Source organism: Schistocerca serialis, chromosome 6 (genome assembly GCF_023864345.2).
Source record: "Schistocerca serialis cubense isolate TAMUIC-IGC-003099 chromosome 6, iqSchSeri2.2, whole genome shotgun sequence".
In the NCBI taxonomy this organism is placed as follows: Eukaryota; Metazoa; Arthropoda; class Insecta; order Orthoptera; family Acrididae; genus Schistocerca; species Schistocerca serialis.
The window spans coordinates 344,101,199-344,125,443 of record NC_064643.1 but is presented as its reverse complement, the minus strand read 5'-3'; the positions used below and the strand labels follow the sequence as shown (position 1 = coordinate 344,125,443).

The 24,245-nt window shown below is 37.5% G+C and overlaps 1 protein-coding gene across 1 annotated transcript in view; it reads right to left on the bottom strand.

The window, feature by feature from the left end:
- Nucleotides 1-14,813: 14,813 nt before the first annotated feature.
- The window catches only part of LOC126484368 (LHFPL tetraspan subfamily member 3 protein), a 149,132-nt gene continuing 139,700 nt past the window's right edge, over nucleotides 14,814-24,245 (bottom strand). The window contains exon 3 of the mRNA XM_050107839.1: nucleotides 14,814-15,751. Within this exon, the coding sequence (XP_049963796.1) occupies nucleotides 15,546-15,751 (206 nt within the window). The 3' untranslated portion in view covers nucleotides 14,814-15,545. The remainder of the gene's footprint in view (nucleotides 15,752-24,245) is intronic.

Below are 24,245 nucleotides of genomic sequence, written 5' to 3'. Positions count from 1 at the left end.
TATTTTGTATCCCTACAAAGTCTTAACCCAGCTATTGTATGAGTTGGGTGATACCGACAGTGACTCAGTGATATTACAGCCATAGGATACTACATATTTTTGCTTTGTGAAGTGCAAATGCTGTGACATCTGCACAAGACACAGCTATGGCAAAAACACCGTAGGCGCAAAGACATGAGCTGGTGCCAGTGCCATAGAGACTCTCCACTTGTGCAAGTTCCACCAATTTCCAGCCCAGTACAATCCACCAATGATTGGACGACAACAGACAGAAGCCTTCTCGGAAGGTAGAAGAGCAGCTCTCGCCTACTTGGTTACAGATCATTGTCCAGGGCTAACTTAGGCAGGGAACATCATCTAGTGAACTCCTAGAAGTGCACAGACAGTTGTTGTAAATTGCACTTGCTATGTACTGTGAAGTTTACCTACGATTATTTGCACCTAACCATTGAGGGTCGTTTTTGTGTTGCAGACCTCACTATGCAACAAGTCACAAAGATAAGTAAACACTTTTACCTCATTTGCCTGAGTGTTACATTTTTATTGGATTGTTGTACAACCTTTATTCTCCTGTGCTGTTACTTGACTCTGGGGCATAGATGTGTAATAGTGGCACGGAGAGATTGTCTTAAAGGTGAACTGCACCAGAAGACATCTCTCAAACTCACAAACTTGGCCTCCACAGCAGTAGCAACAAGGCCTTTTCAGAACTGGTGACAAGGGTTTACAAAACAAAATTTTACATCTCTGATCATTTAAAGCAAGCACACTTCCCTGGGGCATACTTCACCATTTGACGATGACTCTCCATCCAAAATAACATGCTGTGTCCTCCCTACCAAAAAGTCTTCAATCCAGTCACAAGTTTCACTTGATACCCTGTATGATTGTAAAAGCATAGGAGTTGTACTGAGTCTAATGCTTTTCAGAAATCAAAAAATACTGCGTCTACCTGACTGTCTTGATCCTAAGTTTTCCGTATGTCATGGAAAAAGTGTGAATTGTGTTTCATGTGACCAATGTTTCTGGAATCCATACTGGTTGGCACTGAGGTGGTCATTCTGTTCAAGACAACTCATTATGTTTGATCTCAGAATATGTTCTAAGAGTCTACAACAGATCGAGGTCAAGGATATTGCATGGCAGTTTTGTGGACCACTTCTCCTACCCTTCTTGTAGAAACTTGAGGTGTATTAAGTAGATACTGTATTATTACAGGATATACTTAAATTATTTGAAGTCTCTCTTTCTTTGTATCTTTTTTACTTTGTGGTAATATCCATGTTGTGATAAAGAAATATACTTAACAATGGTTAGTGCAAAGGACTGATTTAGATAGAGATTTCTGGGAGAGAAATGTTATAGAAGAAATTTGTAATACTGAAACTGGACATTACTTCCTTATATGTACAACACATAATCTGTTAATGTAAGATAGATGATTTCTTAATAGTTTGTTCATTCTGTGTTATGGATTAAACACAAATACAACAAAGAACAAGGAACATTCTTCATACTGGAATTTTGTACCGAATTGTTTATACTCACAAATTCTTACACTTTCTTCACTGCCGCATGAATGCTCGTGCAGAATCTTATGCATAATTCATGCTGCAATTTATGTTACGTTTTACCAAATATGTAAAAACTAAAGTCGAATGCGATGTAAATATATTTCTATTCATTATATCTAAAAACAAAGATGATGTGACTTACCAAACGAAGGCGCTGTCTTTATTAGGAGTAGCATAACATCAAAAACATACAAACTTCAAACTTCTGAAGCCAGTACAATTGGGCTGCAATGTCAATTGTCAGCTCTTTGAACCAGTTACAAGAAGAAACAACAATTGGTAAGTAACTGTTGTAATAGGACACCCTCCTCTAACATTACCTTTTTTATTTATAGAAATAATCAATACCATGTAAACTATTGATTCTTGTATAGGTGAACATATCAGCTGTTTAAGTGAATGAACTTCATATGATTTTGTATATGATGTGTTATGTTTCAGGCTAAAATGTATAAAAAAATATTAATTTGTTGCAATCGATATGTACTAACTGTTAAAATTACTCATCTTTTAGAAATATTTGAAATTACAAAATATCTGGCACACTTAAAATTCATATTATTAATAGCACAATCTAATGCTGATTATTAAATTTAATTCTGGAATCATTTATAAAATAATGATAAAACTTAGTAAAGATTCCCCTTTTGTCAAGAAAGTTTGTAAACTCTTTGGAATACTGTTAGTACCACGGAATGTAGGTAGTAGTGGGCACACCTCTGATAGAATTGGTTGGGTTTTTATGATATGCCATAATAATGTGAATTTGAGTTCTGAAGTGGAAATTGTAAAGACAGTGTGGTATTGAAAAATGTGACAAAGAATAAAATTCAAGAGTAATACTGCCAAATCTTCATAAGTTATTTAATCATCTGGAACCCTCTAAGTCAAAATTTCAGCTTCAAGAATGTACCCCTAGATGCAACAACTGCAGCCAACAACAAGAGAAAATGATGATCAGTAAAAAGTTTTTCCTTTGCGTATCTTACACCTCTTGAAGCTTTCAAAACTTGTGCAGAGACAGAGAATTTTGGTAGTGATATGTGGAAGGGCCAGATTACACTGTCCAGTTCTTTAGTGAGTTACAAGAAGAGATAACACTTGGCAAGTAACTTTGTTGAATACACATTGTCCTGGCTGGTGTCTGGGTTGATGAGAGAACTGTTACCGGATGGATGCTTCTGCAAGCTGTGCTCATTCTCTGATGAACGAGCTGCTCAGACACAGCTAGTGTAGAGCCTGGAGCATGACTGAATGCCGTTCTGCCAGCAGTTTCTGCATCTTAAGTAGGCAGGCAGAAGGATATCAGGCGTGGAGTATGTGACTTGATGGCAGCATTATGGTCAGTGGTGATGCTGCCGCCTCCTGTGGCTGCCGCAGGCTTGTAGTGGTGGGCGACTGGAACATGGTAACCCACCAGTCACAGGCATATGTCAGGTAACTTAAGTGGCTGGCAAATGGCTGTGCATATGGTATACTTCCCACCTAAGGGAAGGATGGCAGAGCCCTCTTGGTAATAGCTGAAGACTCTGCAATAATTCATTGTTTTGTTTCTGTCAACTGATTAAAAAGAAGTTTTTAATACAAGAACAGGATTATATATCAGGAACATACAGATCATATTAACACTACACATCTTTTATTCAACAAAATTATGGGCAAGTAGCATGTTGTCTGTATATTGAAGATAGCCCTGGTTTCTATAGTATAGAGTGTATTCTGACATTCTAAAGAAAAATTCAAATGTCTGATTTGAATTTTGCTTGTGTTTTAGTAAGCTTTAGACATTCTGTGAATACAGTACATAGAAAAGTTGACCAAAAATCAATCAAACTGACAGTGACTTTGAAAAAATACAATGTGACTAACACTGCCTATGCACTCTGTTATTCATGTATTACAAGAATCACAAGTTTTGGAAATATTATTAAATTTACAATTTTTGTAAAGTTACAACCACAAACTTTTACTTCAAATTAATGTTTTGCGATGTAATGAAAAAATTGAACATACATAAACTGATTACTCAGAATAATGAAACATATGTTATTTACATTTGAAAATAAAAATATTGTCACGATATAACCAGAACTGAGTCCAGTGAACAGTGTCATCAATGAAGAGCAACATTTAGCACTGAAAGCATGGTTATTACAGAAACCAATGTGCAGCCAGAACAGAAAAGAACCAAACTGCTGGACAGAGAGTACAGCTATTTTTACGAACATCAGATATTCCAGAAAGTTCCAGGTGGCTACAATAAAACTGAAAAAGTTCCAAGGCTGCAGTGCAGGTAGGTATTTTCATTAATTGGTGCTCTCTTGGAGTATGCTGAAAAAATATTTCCACTTTCTGTCACCAGCTGAAAATATAGTGTTGTATTCAGTGACACTAATAACACTAATCTCTATGCCCTGTTTGCAACACAGCTCACAGTAATATTCATAGTTTCAACAGTACTAAAAACCAGTTGCTTAATTAGTGGGTTCCAGTTTTGCTAATATTTGCATTACATTATATCATTAGGCACTACTGATAACTATAAAAACATCATCACATGCTGCACAAGAAACAATAAATAGAAATAGATATAATAGAGGGAAACATTCCACATGGGAAAAATATATCTAAAAACAAAGATGATGTGACTTACCAAACGAAAGCGCTGGCAGGTCGATAAACACACAAACATACACACAAAATTAAAGCTTTTGCAACCAACGGTTGCTTCATCAGGAAAGAGGGAAGGAGAGGGAAAGACGAAAGGATGTGGGTTTTAAGGGAGAGGGTAAGGAGTCATTCCAATCCCAGGAGCAGAAAGTCCCTAAGGTATGTCTTTTTTACACATTTTAGCCTGAAACATAACACATCATATACAAAATCATATGAAGTTCATTCACTTAAACAGCTGATATGTTCACCTATACAAGAATCAATAGTTTACATGGTATTGATTATTTCTATAAATAAAAAAGGTAATGTTAGAGGAGGTTGTCCTATTACAACAGTTACTTACCAATTGTTTCTTCTTGTAACTGGTTCAAAGAGCTGACAATTGACATTGCAGCCCAATTGTACTGGCTTCAGAAGTTTGAAGTTTGTATGTTTTTGATGTTATGCTACTCCTAATAAAGCACACACTGATCCTTGTCTACTTGGGAGCCCAGTCATTCCATATGCACCAAACCACTGAACACACCAGTTCTAATGTAATATTATCCACTTTAATGATGTGTCGCATTGGTTGTTATGTTATAACAGTAATGGCTGGTAGCATTCAACTGTGCTGCTGCCCTACATACAGCTCAACAACATCTTTTAAGAGATAACGCTCTCTCTCATGATCTGGTTTTAAAACATAGCTCATGATATAAAAACACTACAAAATATACCAATGTAACTGCAACATTTGTAACACAAAGTAGAATAAAAACACACTGATCTGTGAGTCCTCATCTGTCGATAGCCTGCCATCTCACACTACACACCGCACCAGCCTGCATTCTGCTGGTCTACTGTGGCATCCAAGGGCATCAACTTGATGTCTCTGCAGAGGTATTGGGGTTGTTGTGAACTGACGTGTCTGTAGTATTACCATGTAAACACAGCTATTGGCTCAACCATAATGCTATTCTATTGGCTGACAGCTTTGGAAATGAGGAAAGATGGCAATCAATAAAACGGCCAATAGCTGTGCTTACTGTAATATTGCAGGGAAGGGTGGCTGGCAGCACCAGGTGGATTGTATAGGAATGCAACACATGGGCATGAGAACCAGTGAGTTCATGCTGTGCACAATCATGATAATGTGGGATAATGGATTGGGAGGAAGTTAATTGGAAAGGGGTGTGGTTCAAAGGAGGCAACCTGGACTCCCCCCCCCCTTGTAATTGGTTATTGTGCTTCCACCAAAAGACTCTCTGCTCTTGTCAAACAAGATTTCCAACCCATTGCTTGTAGCCCGGCCTCTCATTTTCAAGATAGAAATCATTTCCTTCACCAGCTCTCAACTATTCCCACCTCATTACCAACTTGATCCCTGTTTGTCACTGTTGATGCCACCTCCATATACAACACCATCCACCATGCCCATGACCTTGCTGCAAGTGAACACTACCTCCTCCAATGCCCTTTTGACTCACTGCCAACCATCCTCCCAAAATCCCAAACTCCTTGTTTGATTCATGTTCACTGACGTCATCTTCATAATCTGAACCCAGAGCCAAGGCACCCTATTCTCATTCCTGGACATTGACTCCCACCTCTCTGATGTTTTGGTCCATACTTAACAGCTACCATCCTTGAAACACACACACACACACACACACACACACACACACACACACACACACAACAAAAACAAAAAACAACAACAAAAAAACCTGCTCCCATATAGTCTAGCCACACATACATGGCATACCTGCAGCGATGAGATTCCCTTTCCCACTATTATGAAGGTCTCACTAAGGCCTTCACAGACTGCCACTACGCCCAACCCCCCCCCCCCCCTCCCACACACACACACACACACACACACACACACACATACACACACACACACACACAAACCTAATCCTTCCAGTGTCCCCAAAATCCAGCTGTGAAGGAACAGTCATGACATCACCCAGTGTAGTATCACCCTTTTCCCATTTTACTTCCCTTGTAGAACAAATGTTTATGTGCAACCACACAAGTGATTTATATAGCTCAAAGACTGACTGTGACTACAAGAGACAGATTATCTCTGACTCGTGATACAAAAACTCTGTGAGTATAATGTGGAACATTATGTGTACAGTGGGCTTCTTACTTCTGATTTAGAATTACAGAGAGCAGGATCGCAGTGCAATTGTAATTAGTGGCATTGTTGTAAGCTGCCATTTTGAATACCAAATGTAATTTGATGTATTACGACAACCGATGTGTGTGCGAATCTTGTCGGACTTACGATGAATTTCTTAGCAAAATACTGGTTACATGGAACTCAATAAAGGTTGCGCCAAGAAGTATTTTACCCTGAACAATTCTCATTCAAGGAAGGGACATTAAGAAAGTACTTCAAAAATATATTAGTAAATGTCATTACTGGGATGATCTGTTACCACAACAGTATATACTGAGAATATTAAATGCTAGATAACCGGTCAGTGTCAGAAATCTTCTAGTTAATGCGTCAAACAAAAATTTGGAGGAATTTTTATCTGTATTAGATTCAGTCAACCTGATTCAAGAAGACTTGAAGTCCACATCAGGATCGAATAATGCATATAATAATCGAACACTCATGTCTGGTAAGTGGCTGTGGAAGTGGTAGTAATGCACAAGGAAACAACCAAATGGATAAAGCAAATGCAAGCAATGCACCAAATCATAATCCAAACAGTCGGAAGAACAACAGTGGAAACAGAAATTCTGACTGGCCACAGGCAAATTTAATAGAGCCAATCGGAGGGACAATCCAGTCCAACCTAATAACCAGAAACTGTCAACTCGTCAGTTTTCAATCAATAACTTTCCACAACAGAAACAACAGAATCATCCGCAGTCTATGCCAGGAGATTGACACATGCAGACACCAATAATTATGGAGGTAACAGAAGGCGCAAATAGTGGCAATGCCGTGTGTTCAACAAACTAATCATGACCTCCTCAAATGCCAGAGACATGGTCAGTATTTGAATAGGGGCTACAACCAGCAATTGCAGATGCTACAGTGTAATGATGGAAAGGAATTACTGGAGGAAATGTGTGACGATATTTATCAGTGTGACGAGGTTTATCCTTTCGTGCAAGTGTCGGAAATCCTTGCTACAATCAAAGGAATTCCAGTCACCGTACCGGTAACATTAGACACGGGAGCTAATGTGATATCAAGTGCTTTGTTCCAAAAGCTATTGCAAAAAGCAAAACCACCAATTTAGCCAGTGTAGAACTGTAGAATTGCAGGAGCCTTAAGCACAAGGTCCATAAGTGTCAGGATGCAGGCACAACTGAAGTTGAAATTGGGAAATGCAGCAATTACATGCATGTTCCTGGTTGTTGGATTGTATCCTGGGCATTAGTAGAAAACGAGAGAAGGACAGAAGCATGGACTTCTCAGGGGGGAAAGAGAAATTTTGGATCAACGGTGTTTAGTGGAGGTTGAGTTAATATGGAAAGGAGTAGTACATGAGTGGTACTGCCATGCAGCCCACATAAACTTGATCATCACAAATAATAATGCCAAACAATGTTTTACCTGAACACAATGAAACTATCCACATTTTCAGATCAAGTAATTGAGAAACTTAAGGAACCTATGCACTTTGCTGATGAACAGAATCAGCAATTATCAAGCCTCCTATTATCTCATTCAGTTATTTTTGAAGAAAAACCTGGAATTATCAAAGGATATGTGTGTCATCTTGATGTCACATAGGACATATGTCATAGCTTCTATTCGGTTCCCTGGGGTCTTAAGAAATTGGTAGAAGAGGAAATCATGAGCAACTTGTTTCACTCTTCAACCAAATTCACACCTGCTGAATTGATGTTTAGAAGAAAGGAAAGAAATGAATGGGTTGATAAAATTCTGAAGGCAGAAGATACTGAGATACCTTGGGCAGAGAAAGTTGGACAAGCTCTGGTTAATCTCACTGAGAAGACCAGGGTCTGAAAAAAGGATTATTACAGCAAACTCAAATGGATGCAGACATTCAGGACTGGGAAAAAGTTATTGCTCCGAGCACATCCGTGATCCCCATTACTTTTCAAAAAGAATAGGTGGCAGTTATTATATGCTGGACCATTTGTAATTGTGAAGATTCCATACCCTGGTGTGTATTACTGGCATATCCAGAAAGTTTATGAAGCAAAGGACCATATCCTCATCAAGATATTAAGAAATATGATATGAAGTGATTAACTGTGTGAAAAGGACTATGATGATTAAATTCATAGTGATTAGGAATTATGTAGTGAGTACTGATCGATTATCATTAAATTTATAGTAATTGCATTTGTGCTGGACTATGATGCACTCATAATGAGATCAGAGTTACTAACAAGATATTATGCACAGCATAGTGCATACTTTAGAGAAATAGTGATAGTGTTTATCTAGTAAGTAACTAATTAATGCTTTTTATTAATTCTTCATTTTTTGGAAGAGTGTATATATATTTGTATGGTTGTTTGATCTCAGTTTCATGCATCATAAGTTACTCTTTTGTGTGAGAGGAAATGTACCTGAATTGACTGAACTTACCCAAAGGAGGTATTCTGATTTATAATGATGGTGACATTTTCGGGACTTGCAGGAATCATCGATAATGAACAGTTAAATTTTGCTACAGTCTTTCCACTTAGTATAGCTGCAAGTTGGTTGGTATATAAGGTGTAGACTGGGATTGGTTTGATGGTTCCTGACCCTAATGAATTTTACTTTCAGGAAGATGAAATCCTTTCTACATGTTTGTAAGATTTATTTGATTTCAAATCATTATAAATATAAGAGAAATTAACTTATCTATCTGCTTTAAATTGCATTCAGATTTGGGTGTGGTATGAAAAGAAACTGAGGAGGCATAGGAGTTTAAGAGAGAAATGTATGATGAAAGCATAGAAGTGGTGCAAATGCAAGGTGATTTATAGTCTTCATCGAAAAGGTGGAACATTCACTTTGGATACACAAAAAATTCTATTGTCTTACTTTGAAGGATGATAACGAGATATTGATGCATAGGGAGAAGGATTCCTAAAATGAAGGATGATTTTTTTTTAATCTCAGCTCATACGAAAAATTCATATATGTCTAGTTATGTAGTTAAAAAAAGTATTGGATTGTCTGCTGACTTCATACAGTCCCAGAACATCTGAATGTAATGGCATGATCAGAGGAGTGATTTACTTTGTAAAGACTTATTTAAAATAGATAAAATCGACTGCTATGCAGTGGACACTTCAGTGAGACATACCTCTTCCGAATCTACACTGAATTTATGAAGGATCCAATGGAGAATGTTACTAACCCATTCTTTTGCAGTGCCTTAGGTAAAGATCTATGTCTGATACAATGTTTGAAATTGTTTCATGTACTGTTGGTCCTGTCTGGTTCCTTGAGGTTCATGATCATTTCACTTTCCTTCAACTCGGTTCCTGGTTCCCGCAAGATTCATCCTACATCAACCTCTAACAGTTCCAGTCAGCCTCCAGCATCCAGCCATCCACTTGTTGACCAACTCCATCCAGCTCTATAAATCTTTGTCAAATCCATCTATTCAAGTCAACAGATTGTTATTGTTGTTCGCTAAACTGTTTTAAACACACAAACTATAGTTTATTCCCTACTAGTAATCTGAACATTCAAACACTTTGCCAAATGAAATTGGTTATGTTTTAAAACATCTCAGGTGATTAGTAAAGAGTATTTTAGTTTTCTCTTTTCTGTGCATAATTTTCAAAATTTTTAAATCCATCTTATCTATATATCATGCATCTTATCCATATATCATGAAAAGGTCAAAATTGTGGGCCTGTATTTTGGGGTTTTTCATGGTTTCCATCTGGAATAAAGCTGCCTAATGGGTAGATCTGAATTTATTATGATCTTCCATGGTTGTGTGGTACAGTGTGATAAACCCTCTCCACATGTGGAAGTTAGCAACCTAGTACCAAATGTTGTCTCTTTTTGTAAACTCTGGCTATGATAAAGAGAATAAGATAAAGAAAAGAAAGTAGAGTCAGAAAAATCCTTCAAATCTTCCAAAAACAGCTATGAGTTCTCTTGAAGAATGTGACAAAACTTTCTTCCCCAACATTTATACCCTTCTGGAATTACTCGCAGTTATTCCCATTTCTGTCACAATCATAGAGCAAACTTTCTCCAGCCTGAGAAGACTGAAGCCTTACCCAAGGAACAATATATCTGAAAGTAGGCTTGACATTTTAAGTCGTAAAGGAGCAAAATGGCTGATGATGGTCGAAGTAGAGAGGATATAAAATGTAGACTGGCAATGGCAAGGAAAGCGTTTCTGAAGAAGAGAAATAGCTGATGATGGTCGAAGTAGAGAGGATATAAAATGTAGACTGGCAATGGCAAGGAAAGCGTTTCTGAAGAAGAGAAATTTGTTAACATCGAGTGTAGTGTCAGGAAGTCGTTTCTGAAAGTATTTGTATGAAGTGTAGCCATGTATGGAAGTGAAACGTGGTCGATAATTAGTTTGGACAAGAAGGGAATAGGCTCAGCGCCATAAACATACTTCGGTATGCCTCAAGGGGCGACGACACACTATTCAGGAAACACACGTCCCTCTGCAGGCGTGAAGCAAGAGATGAATTTAGGAACTAAGAGGAAATAAGTAAAGAAAGACAGAAATGAAGGCAAAATAAAAACACGGGAGGGCGGCTCACTCAAATGGAACGAAACTGGCGAGATAATCCCATTGTCTATAAGAATAAACTAAGTTATAAGCGTCTAACATACACTACGGATTTTTCAATTTTTTGAGGATTTTCACACAATTTTCATATATCCGGTATCATAAGACAGCATACTCCAGTGACACCCAGAAGATGTTAATCTACGATTTGAAAGCAGTATTTAAACAGGCTTGCTCTACTTTTTATCCACAGAGACATTATGGTTAGTGATGATGAGGTTCTTGATAAGTTTGCAAGTGTACCAAGAAACCTGGACTTCGTTTTGTAAGCATTGTTCTATATAAAAAATTGAAGTTCCTTTTTAATTTCATGTATTCTTTTTATAGTCAGTCCGATAAACGATTAATAAAGCAAATTTTGTTGCATTGTCATTTGTCAAACAGTCAATTTAATAAACATTCTTGTATGGTCTCTGCAAAATAACACCTAGTCAAAACAGTCTTTTGAATTATAGATGGTAAAACACGCAGGGGCATATACACAAAAAGAAAAATATAGGGGTGTTGGCAATTTATACATACACGACAGAAAAAACCAATATTTATAGCTAGAATCACTCCACACATGATAATCACAATTGTGTTTTCACTCTTTTAATTTGGATAAGTGTTTGCAGATGAGACACTTTTAAAATCTTGACTAATGTTTGAAATGTAGTACTATTGCCTCACTATGTTCGTTCTCCGGCGACTCGCTTTGTTTCCTTGACACTGTTATAATCACAAGCTGCCGACTACTGCGACAATGTATGATAGATTATTGAATTTGACAAGGTACATTATTGAATTTGACATTGTCGTGCTAGTTAGCATCTCGTAATTATAAAAGTAGAGACGAAACAAAGAGAGTCACTGGACAACGATCATAGCGAGGCAATAATAACTGAGATCTTTTCATCACTTGGTTTTTAAATGTTATTTTCATGATTTAAAGGCAACAATAAAAAAGCTTGATCTCAGAAAAGTTAAAGGGGATTCAGCACAAATTATCCTCTGAACATAAACAGCAAAACTGATACAAAATATCATGGGGTGCCTACTTAAAATAACTTATCTTTACATTCATCTTGCCTCTTCAAAAATATATGATGTATTCACCACTGCTATGGCAGGAATAATTACAGAATTAGTGATGAGGAGATTGTTTGTTGGAACGCTGAAGGAGAAGAAATGGGGGCATCATACAAATTATATGGAAGAATATGACGATCCCAAATTCATATAAAAATTTCGTAGTACTACTTTTCAATCTCAATCTTGGGAAACTGGAGCATATGAATGAAATAAGAAACTTTTTCCTAACATAAAACTTATTTCTTGTAGTAGGCCTCATAGGCATTTGATATTGGTACTTTGTGAATTATGTTCTCTCAAGTTATTCATGTAAATAAGGTAGATAAAAATGACCACTCACACATAACAGTCTCACTCATTTGGTATGTGTTGCAATTGCTGCACTATTATAAAAGCCTATTTCATTTTATCTAGCAGCCAGTGACAAAATAGATTAATTAAATCGAGAAACCACACCAGTCTTTGGTACTATTTGCATCAACAGCTTTTTCAGTAATAGACTACAAATTTTGATTTTTCATGTAGCAAAACATTTGACGAACTCTGATGAGGTAATAGATTCTTTTGCAGAAAGGAAAGAATGCTGTGTAAAATTGTACCAATATTAGAGCGGAAAAAAATGCTGGGACCTAAGGATTGAAGAAATGTGTATTGCCTTGTTTGTCTATACTGTCTATACTGATTTTATGTTTCTTATATTTAATTTTATGTCACAAAAAAGAGAAAGTTACTAGCTAATAGGCAATAAAGAGTGCATACTTTCTGAAGAGTTCTTATTCTCCCCATTACAAATAATCACACCCATTATTAATTATGAGATTTTTTTTTTTAAGGGAAGTAGGATGTCAAACTGGCCGACTGACAGCAGAAGAGGCACCACAGGGCATTTTAATTTCCACTGTCCTGAATACAGGTTTGATGGCTTCCATTATAAAATATGCACATTTGAATTCCACAGAGCGAAATACATTGATAGAGATGCGGCACTGCATTTTGCACACTGAAGACCTTGTAACATGTTTTGCATTTACTCATCTATACAGGTTTTATGTATCAAACTCTTCAGAAATGATTTATTTTTAATTTTTTACCTTGTCTCAAATGCTCCATGGGAGCAGGGGGGGGGGGGGGGGGGCAGCACCACCACTATTTTGCCCCGGTTTGGTTTGGAAATATTGTAGATCCAGGGCTGTATCCTACCACATCAGAAACAGAGTCACCTGTGAAAGTAGCCGTGTCAAATACCAGCTCTGCTTCAATTTCTGCACAACATTTTACGTGGGCATGACTACCAGCCAACTGTCCACCCACGGCCAAACTTTGGCTGAAAGCAGAGTTGACTGCTTAGTGACAGAACATGCCCCTAAGCACAACTTGCTTGATTTCAATGGCACCTTCACAACTTGTGCCATCTGGATTCTCTCCCTTCAACATCAACTTTTCTCAACTACATACATAGGGAGTTATCCTTGTGACACCGTCATCGTTCCCCTCATACTCCTCGCCTCAGTCTCTGCTAACCCTCTGCTTCCACACCCTCTTCCTGACACTCTCCGCTTTTTCTGTTCTGCCATCCACTCTCTCACATCAACATCATAGCACGCACTCACTGGCTCCAGTGCTTGTGTGTCTCATTCCTATCCCATGCACCAGCTGCCTCTCTCCAAGCCATCATTCACCCCCCTTACTCCAGTATATTTGCTGAACTGCAGTCATGGTACAGTGTATTCAACTGGCAAAATGTAGCTGCATAGGCACGTGTGTGCGTGTGTGTGTGTGTGTGTGTGTGAGAGAGAGAGAGAGAGAGAGAGAGAGAGAGAGAGAGAGAGAGATTATCACCACATATAGTGTGCCATCATGAGTATAATTCCATTTCATGTCACTAGTTAAGGCACATTCCTGTTTACCGCCTAGCGATCCAGAGTGCCTCTCATTTCCCAGAGCTTTTGTTAGTTTATTTTATTATAGAACAACATTTATGATTTTCTTATATTCTTTTGTTTACTAATTTGTCTACCATTCACATACTCAGTAATTTTTACTCACATTACTTTGTAATTTATTTCACCTTTCATGCATGAAAGCTGCATGCATCTTCTGTTCTTAAATCATCATAAATGTATAAGATAATTACACTATAAAGGCACTATCAGCAGATAATTAGATACATGTATCTGTCCTTTATCTATCTTTTCATACCTATTACAAACTATATGACAGCTAACAATCTCTTCATTTGGAAGTGATTGATATGAATGTGCTTCAAAATGGAATGGAAAGTTGAAAGTGTGTTGAAATAAAATAAAGAAGCTGTGTACTTTAAAGATGCTACTATACATATGAAACATAAGCTCACAATAGATCATTTAAGATTTGAATGTAGTTCATTGACAATTCTTGTATTGAAGTGTAGTTATGTTGACACTGGGACATCTTTTTCCTGTAGTTGAGTGCAATTTTTAGCAATTCAATGATTTATTTCAGAGTCACTGATACAAAAATATATACACTTCATAATTGTCTATGTAAATAAATATCAATCATCCAGTTTCAGAAAAAATAAAATCAGTACAAAAATTTCTTCCATTCTTTTAAAAAATTATATACAATAGAATCAATGGAATGATCATAAGTTGCACTGTATGTCACATCAACATGGTGTGAAAGACATTATATGAAAAATGGAATCACGATGCATTTTAAGAATCACTTTATGTTAGCACATAGAAAAATTTTTGATACCATATTATATTCAGACTGGTAACATTTTTATTTCAATGACTGCTTTGTATAATGAGCAAGATTGTTCTGGTAATACTGAACACTTACAGCCATCATGGCATTTAAGACTATGTCAATGAAAAATTTAGTTTTATTGTGGTTTCCACAGTAAATATGTGTTAAAAATATATTTGATACATATATAACAAGGCATACAAAAAGTGTGAATATTCATTTTAAGCGGCTAGGTTACCTGTGCCATGTAATCATCATCATATTTTGTACCCTTTTCTGCATTTTGAATTAACATCCTAAAGACTTTCACAGGTTATTTTGAAATGCCTGTACTCTAATAAACAACAAATTAAGCAACAGCCACACTTTAAAATTGTGTCTTAATAATCCACAGCTAATTTTCTATTACAGGGATGAAACTAACATTTCTGATTTAAATAATCTTCTAATTTAGCTCTCAAACAATTTAATACACTATGCACAGCAAACACATAAAAGAAAAAATTCAGGATACAGGAAGAGAAAATGAATATCCAAATTAGATACTAAAACAATATAAACCATTTTTGTCTCATTGCACATCATTGAAGAAATGTAACAGGTGAATTTTAATGCAGTGATACCTGTCTCATTCTTATTGAGTGTGCAGCAATTACATGATACATAGATGAATATAGTTGTTCAATCTAATATTCACTCATGTGTAGGTACAATATTCAACACTGTCTTATATGCAAATATTTTAAAGCTGGAAGTTCTGTATGCTTGAAGCATACTCAGGACGGTAGCCGGATGCCTTTGAACGACCAGTGCGGTTTGAGAACTCAGAGAATCGATCTGCTTCTGGGCCATGTGGCTGTGGCATAAGCAATACTGGATGAAGATTGAGAGACTTGCGAGAACCGGCCACAGACTGAGCATCTCCAACAAATCCACCATTCACTTCACCTGTGACAACAAAAACACAAGTAATTAGCTCCAGCCACAGTTACTGTTAACATTAAAAAATATTACACATTCCTGTAAAAAAACTCAATGTATAAACATGCTGTTAGACAGTAGCATTTGAGATCTTGTTGGCTCAAGATCTTCACATAATCTACTACAATAATGCTGTATTGTTTATTTGAGGGCAACAACATGCATATTTATCTTTCCACGAATGTACATGTGGTCAGAGGCAGTCGAAATATTCTGGATCTGGGGAGAGTGTCTATTTGGAAGTCATTCAGTAACTATATCAGGAAAGGCATAGTAACCAGTGCCACCAGAGATTCCTGCAAAACTAGTGGAACCAGAGACATAAAATGAGGACACAGCTAATTGGTTAATTCATATTAGGAAAGATATAATAACCAGTGCCACCAGAGATTCCTGCAAAACTAGTGGAACCAGAGACATAAAATGAGATCACAGCTAATTGGTTAATTCCTTAGTAACTATATTAGGAAAGATATAGTAACCAGTGCCACCAGAGATTCCTGCAAAACTAGTGGAACCAGAGACATAAAATGAGATCACAGCTAATTGGTTAATTCCTCAGTAACTATATTAGGAAAGATATAGTAACCAGTGCCACCAGAGATTCCTGCAAAACTAGTGGAACCAGAGACATAAAATGATTACAAACATAATTGGTTAATTCCATCTTCCACAGGTATCTGGCAAGAGTTATACTGAAACAGTGTAGAACAACAAATCAGTTTACAGGTTATACATGCAAAATTGCTTTCTAATACCCACCATGCAACAATGAAAACAGATCCCTGAATAACACTGTCACTTATATTTAATAAAAATTAATATATTAGTCTTTGATACTACTTGTGTTATTGAGAAACATACTTTAAATTTAATGAGAACAGAGAAACTTTTATCTTCTGTGCTAAATGAGCTATTACAGCCACCTATATATTCTGACGCTCATCTCTGTGTCAGAGCACCAGATCCCACTTTGAGGATTTTGAAAATACGTATTACAAGCAAGAAGCAAAATGAACTTAGTTGTGAAACAAGTCTCCATTTTCCTGCCTTTATATCTGAGAGTATGTTTAGAATCACAGTGACTGATGACATTGTAGACAGATGTACATTCTAACAGAGCACGAGAGCAATCAATATAGAAAACTGTGCAAAACCTGATAAGTAAAATAGATTATGTGTGCACTTTAACACATTGTCCCCCTCTTACAATAAACTATCAATGGCAAATATTTGTATGTGAAATGACCACCAGGTACATCACAGGCGTTTTCCACAAGTGTGTCTCTCAGCATGTGCGAATAGATTATTATTTTAGCTGCTGTTAAAAAAATGCTCCTACCTACATACCCTAATAAGCAAATGAATTGGATATAACTTCTATATGGAAAGAGAGTGCCCCTGTTGTCATAGAAAGCTGAGAGGTTGCAACATGATGTGTCAAGGATGTGGTCAGACTTTGTCCTGGCCATTGCTGTGACAGAAGATAGCAAGATATCAGTGAAATTTGTAGCGACCAGATTATAACTGTCTAATGTATAAGATTGTCCATGTAGCACTGGGCTTATAACATACTACTGAGAGTAAAGAGTACTGTGAGTATCTTGATTTCGGGAAAACTACCACTGTTTGAATCAGTTGTTGTGGGCAACAACCTGCTGAACACAAAAACTGCTGTTGACAATTACATACTGTAAAAATATATAGTTTGATCACAACCAGCATGCAGCCATTTCAACCAAAGCCATCTCAGTATTGGGATCTGACACCACAAATCACATCCATATCTCTACTCATTGCACACCACAAGGCATAGATACTAGCATGGATCCAGAACCAATGTAGGACACACACACTCAAGAAAAAGATCACCTTTATTGATGAGTTTCAGTACATATTGGTACAATTTTGTGGCAGTGTACAAGCACGTCAAAAACCGCATGATGTAATGAATGCATGTTGGCTGCTTGATGCCTTTCAGGAAGATGGTGAAGGTACTCTTGTCTACAGAATATTCACTTTGGATGAAATGTGGCCTCCAAGCTGTGTGCCGTCTTCTCTCACTGGTAAATTATACCATAATCTGGCCTCCAATGATATGTAAGCATTATTTCACAAACACAGCACCATTCACTCATTTCTTGTATGTAACCTGCACTTTCATCACGCCCACACGCCACGCCTTAATTGTGTTAGAATGCTTTGATGAACACTGCACAGACTTGAGGGTGCCAGTGTAGTCCCTGAGATCTACATACATACTCCATGAGCAATGACAACACTTTCTTGTGCACTCGAGCATAATCAGCTACCAGCTGCAGATTTCTGGTCATCCTATTTATCAGATTGTTTATTTGTAAAGAAAAGAAGGGTAATTTTTTTACACTCCTCTGAGGCACACTTGGTGGTGCACTTGTCTATACCACGACATGGCACTGCCATTTTCAGGGTGAAAGTGGCTACAACACAGTGTCATGAGTATGGTGTTAATGTTAATTTTTAAATATTGTAGACAAATCTTCACTGAAAATATAACAACTAAGGAACTGATCTGATACCAACATAAATTTATAAAATAGAAGGAGAAAAACAGCCATGCAATAAAACGAGTGATATATCTCTCTTAAGGACACGTTAACAGAGAGAATGTACCTTTTGTCATCTCTCTGCAATATATTCTAAGTTCATCTGGTTACTAAATATATACAGATAGTCTGTCCATTTTTAAAACTGTCTACTTGTCTTGTACTACCAAGTGAGATGGCACAATGGTAAGGTATTTAGGAGGATGGAAGTTCAAATTCTTGTCTGGCACCCAAGATTTGGTTTCTCATGATTTCCTGAATTGATTAAGGCAAATGCCAAGACAGCTGCTTTCAAAGGGCATACTCAGTTTCCTTCCACAATCTGATCTTGTGCTCCATGTCTAATGACTTTGCCACAGATGGGACATTAAGCCCTAATTTTCTTTTCTGCCTTTTTGTCAATGTACTAAGAGACACAGTTTGCTTTCAGCTGTATTTGTAACAAAACTTACATACCAGCCAGGCATAATTCAGATCCTGCAAAACAATTTGCTGTTGACATAAAGGGATCGGACAAAAATATGGGAATACCACAAGAAATACATGTTTGCACATAACTGCTAGCCAAACCTGCAGGTTGTGCTGCTGTATTTGACCATGAACTGCACCTCTATGATGTCCTCAATACATTACAACTGTCGATCATCATCAGAACAATGTCCTGTGTTGTTGTGAGTGCATTATGTGGGAGCTATGTGAATTCGAATGTGGACAAATTGTTGGTGCTCATATGGTGGGTGCTTCCACAACCAAGGTAGCAGAAGCAGTTGGTGTTTCAAGAGGCACCATATCAAAGACTTATACCACATACAGAGAAAGTGTAAAAACATCACCAGCTAAGTCACAATGTGGATGAAAGTGTGTGTTGAGTGATTGTGATGGACGGTCAGTAAAGAGGATTGTCACAAAAAATGAATGGATGACAGCCCAAAAGTCACTGCAGAACTGAATGCCACATGCTTAAGCACTTTCAACACCAAAACAACATGAAGGGAGCTCCATAAGCTAGGAACAGCAGGGTGAGCTAGAATTCCAAAACCACTAATCAGTGATGCAAATGCCTCTAACAGGAACAATGTGATGCCAGGGTCAAAACCTAGACTATCGAACAATGATGAGCCTTGTTGTGTGCTGTTTCCAACTTCTGGATGAGTGAAATATGACAGGGTTTCATGAGCATTTGGGCAGCCATACTGTAGCATTCCACGGGCTCCATGGTTACTCTGCAAGGGGCATATGACCATTTTGGCTGATAAGGGCCATCCTAGGGTACAGTGCCTGTTCCTCATGGTGATTCTGCGATCCAAGATGAGTGGACCCTTGTTCACAAGTTTGCAGTGTCCAGATTTGGTTTTGTGAGAATAAGGGTGAACTGACACATCTCCCCTGGCTAACACAGTCACAAGATCTTGATATTATCGAGCCTCTGTGGTCTCCTTTGGAGAAAAGTGTGCGTGATCACTATCCATCTCTATCATTACCTGAACTTTCCATTCTTTTTCAGGAAGGATTGCATAAGATTCCCTAGTAACCCATGCAGGAGCCATATTTATCGATTCCAAGGTGACTAGAAGCTGTTTTCAATGCCAACAGTTTTCCTACACCATATTAGGTATGGTAATGTGTAATATTTTTGGTGTTTAAACAATGTAGGAAAAGGCAGATCACTACTTACTGTAACAATAACATGCTAAGTTGCCGACAGGCACAATTAAAAGACACTTACACATCAGCTTTCAGCCTCAGCCTTCACCAGAAAACAGAGAAATACACACCACTCATTCACACAAGCAAGCACATCTCATACACAAATGGCTGCCAACCCTGGCAGCTTGGGACAGAGTCTTTTCATTGTGCCTGTCTGCAACTTAGCATGTTGTCTTTATAGTAAGTAGCAATCTATCTTTTCCCACATTGTTGATACTCCTAACTGGAGTTTCCCTTGTTTGATTTTTGGTGTTTCTATATTTTTGTTCACCCCTCCCTCCCCCTGTAAGAAAATGCACTTAAGAACAGAGAAAAAGTTTGAGCCAGCTACAAATACTGCCAGTTAAGAGAGAAAATTGTGATTGTATGTTTCCAGATTTTTGGCTGAACTGAATCTGTTTTGCACACAATATTTTATGTGTAACCTACTTACAAACTTTAGGTGATTCAAACAATGATCTTATCTGTGCTTGTTATCTGGACTCCAACCAGAGTGTGACAAGTACTTGTTGCCTTATCATTATTTCTAGCAGAATTTGACTTCTATTGCATGCTGCAACCTCTGATGAACATTTATTTTCCTACAACTGTGCTGATCTTTCTTTTGTGTGTGTGTGTGTGTGTGTGTGTGTGTGTGTGTGTGTGTGAGAGAGAGAGAGAGAGAGAGAGAGAGAGAGAGAGAGATGGCTCCCATTTAATCAATGCTTAAGATCTAAACTCAGCTTATTACCTCACCTGTCTGAGCTGGAAAACATCAGAAAGATATCCAATTTACAAAATATGGCCATGGGCACCAGAAAACAAATATAAACCAAAGGATACTGCGGGTGTCCGAGGTGGCACTCAGTTATTATCAGGGGCACCACTGAGAATTCCCCATATTCTTCTGTGAGACCACAATCCTGACTTGGCCATTTGACAAAATATTGACATAAAATTTAATCATCAACTCAGATAGATACCCAAAAGATATCATTACTCAATAATACTACAGAAACCTCACAAAGGAGACAAAATTTCATTAGTAGTTATTGTACCTGGCAAGGCTGGGGTTACAGTGCCCTTTTGATATATGTAACTAAACATCCTTCACAAAATATGCTAATACATAAAATTCAACCAGGACATTTGTTATCACAGACAATAAACGCAAAAATGAGACAAAACTTAGAGTTGTCTGATATTTCCAATAAATTTGTATGAGAGGTTAAGAAATAATTATTGATAAACATGAGTTTTGTATGAGAGTATAGTTTTCCGCAGCAACATTCGTCAAGAAATGTTTCACAAATTACTTGCTGTGCCAGATTTGTAGGTAAGCTCAAGCTTTCTACAACTTCTGTCATCATTGTTAGGAGCTATCTGTAGGTGATGCAGTACTTTATTTAGTTAACAAATTATGGAGACACCATGAAGTCATGAAATTTCCATGTGGTATCAGAGAATATGTCTATGATCAAGTGGTTCACCATATGTGTCTGACTGCCACGTGAACGACTCATGTTCAGTTCCCGATACTGATAGGAATTTTTTCTTGATGGATGGGCTATAGTGGGTGCACTCAACACTGTGAAGCCAACTGAGGAGCTACTTGTAACAGAAGTAGCAGTTCCTAGGTCTAGTAAGCTGATAATGAGTAGAAGGGCTGTGTGCTGACTCTTGCCCTCCACACTGCATCCAAATGACACCAAATGGCACAGGACAACACAGTGGTCACCAGCTGGTTGGCATTGCATGGTTTTCTGGGCCTGATACTGCATTAGTTTTACTATGATGAGGAAAATTAGCAGCCAACAAATATTGACCTATATCTCAATGTGCAAAGCTTCTGTCATCCAACCCAAAACAGGGCAGTTTAAACATGCTGTTGATGATTGGGACTGTTTCTGACTAATTCCAAGATAAGACATCTTACAAAAATGGCTATAGTGAATGACATAAATCTCTAAGGAACAAAAATATATAGATACTCAGTCATCACAAGATAGCACTCATTCCTTTCTCCAGAGAGACAACAAATAAAATAGGCCAAGTCCTGGGCAGGCGCAGATTCCAATCCATTTTCCAACCACCCAAGAAAATTAAAGAGGTGCTGCACCCAGCAGTAGACAGCAACTGAAGAGTGAAGGGGTGTGCAGTTTCTCATTATTGACCAACAACACACCCAGAAGACTATTTCACCACAGTTTTTGTATTGTTTCATCAAGAACTTCAGGGCTTTTTGTGTGGATCTGTGAAAGTGGTTGAAATCTGAATTTATTAGTACATACCAGAGTTGAAACAACAGTCAAAACAATGGACAAAGGCCAGTGAGAGTTAGTTTAAGAACATAGTGCCAAGGTATAAGCCTCAGAGGTTACCTGTAAAACAGAACAGCATATCATGAACTTGCTATGCTCCATTTTCAATTGTTGGAAACATGGGTTGAATGAAGAGTAATCAAGAGGAGCATGGAAGCAGATGTTCTTTCATTAGTACAGTGGAGTCCCACACTGCAACAACCGTAACAGCACATGTGCGTGAATTGGGCTTCAATTGAGTTCATTCCTCATCCATCCTATTTTGCAGTGAGAGGTCTGAGTTACTCCTTCTCAGGGGAAGAAATAACAATCAAATAAGGAAGTGATTGTTATCAACAATAAGTAATTTGTAGAGTCTGGCAAAATCTTGTCCTTGCAAGAAACAATATTTCATGTTTCCCCACTCTAAATTTAGTTTCATTCCCATCATATCATTTGTAAACGTGAGCCTCTGCTTAAGTAGTTACAAATGATTCCATCCATGCAGTTTTCCTGGCAGAATTTTTTGATGCATGCAAGATCACAGAAAATACCAACAGGGTAATTTTTCTTGTTCTACTAGAACGGGTGGGCAATTATGCAATACCAGTTTAAGCAAGCCTACCAGATTTCCTTTTTAAAGTGCATTTCTGTCCCTGTGTTTTCAGCTACTGATAGGAAAAATTCATTGAATTTCATGGCTAGTGATTTAAATTTAACATTATCTTTCTTATAGCCAAATCATTTGCAATGCAGTGCCTCAGAAGTTCAACTTGTTTAAAAGCCTTCTTCAATTTCATTTCAGTATTTATACCAGAAAAGTCTTCTGTGAAGATAAGCTTCCTTTTCTTACAGCAGTTTGTTGTGTCTCATTCTGGCCATTTTAAGTAACATTTATTTTTTGGTCAAAGGAACTCCTATTATCCCATTTTATTTGCCCAAGAATCACACTCAGATGGAGTAGAGCACAGCTCATTGTCTTGTTATTCAGTTTATGTTGACCTACACCATTTCATAAAAATGCTGGAATGACTCTTCGAGAAGAATATCCCGCCACAGTCCATTTCACATTTCAGATCCTTCTGTAATGGCATTATTATACTGGGATATTTAAAACCCCAGTCTTTCTTCCATCCTTATTAAAAGGCACACCAATACTTATTTCATCATTCACTGACTGTGTTATTATTAGACTCAATTTCCTTGATCAGCAGCTCTTGCAGGGTCCCACCTGACTCCAGTTCACTTCAATAATGTGCTAATTCAAAGATGGTAAGATACACAGTAAAGGAAATGTATCATGTGACATGACAGTCTGCTTAGTTCCATCTATCATGTACATTTATGAATGTGATGTGAAAATTGGCAATGATTTTCATATTATTGCATTTCTGGTGTCACCTACTATTACAAACAACTTTCTGAGGAAGGGCAACCAGAGCTCAGAGACATAATGAATAACAGTTAAAAAGCACAAAACACCTAAACTCAATAACCACTCAAATTATCACAAAAGTTATGATGATTAAAAAGTCAAGATTGATGACATGTTTCCAAAAGCCTCATAGCTGTATGAAGGTGTTTTATTCACATTATCCACAACTACCAGTTTTACCTCAGTATACTGCCCCCCCCCCCTTTTCATGCTGAGCTCTTCACACAGATGCCTTGTCAGATGAAATTAGAATAGCATGTGCTCAAGTCTAATTTCCACCTGTCCATATCTCCAACCAGATTTTGCAGTTATGGTGGAGCTGTTTCGTCTCCTTAATGTTACAGGAACACTTAAGTGCAAACTGCAATGCATACCATAAATATTTGTTCTCAACAAAAATTCACAAGTTCAATGCACTTATTTAACTAGAAGAATTAGATATTCACCTGAGAGTG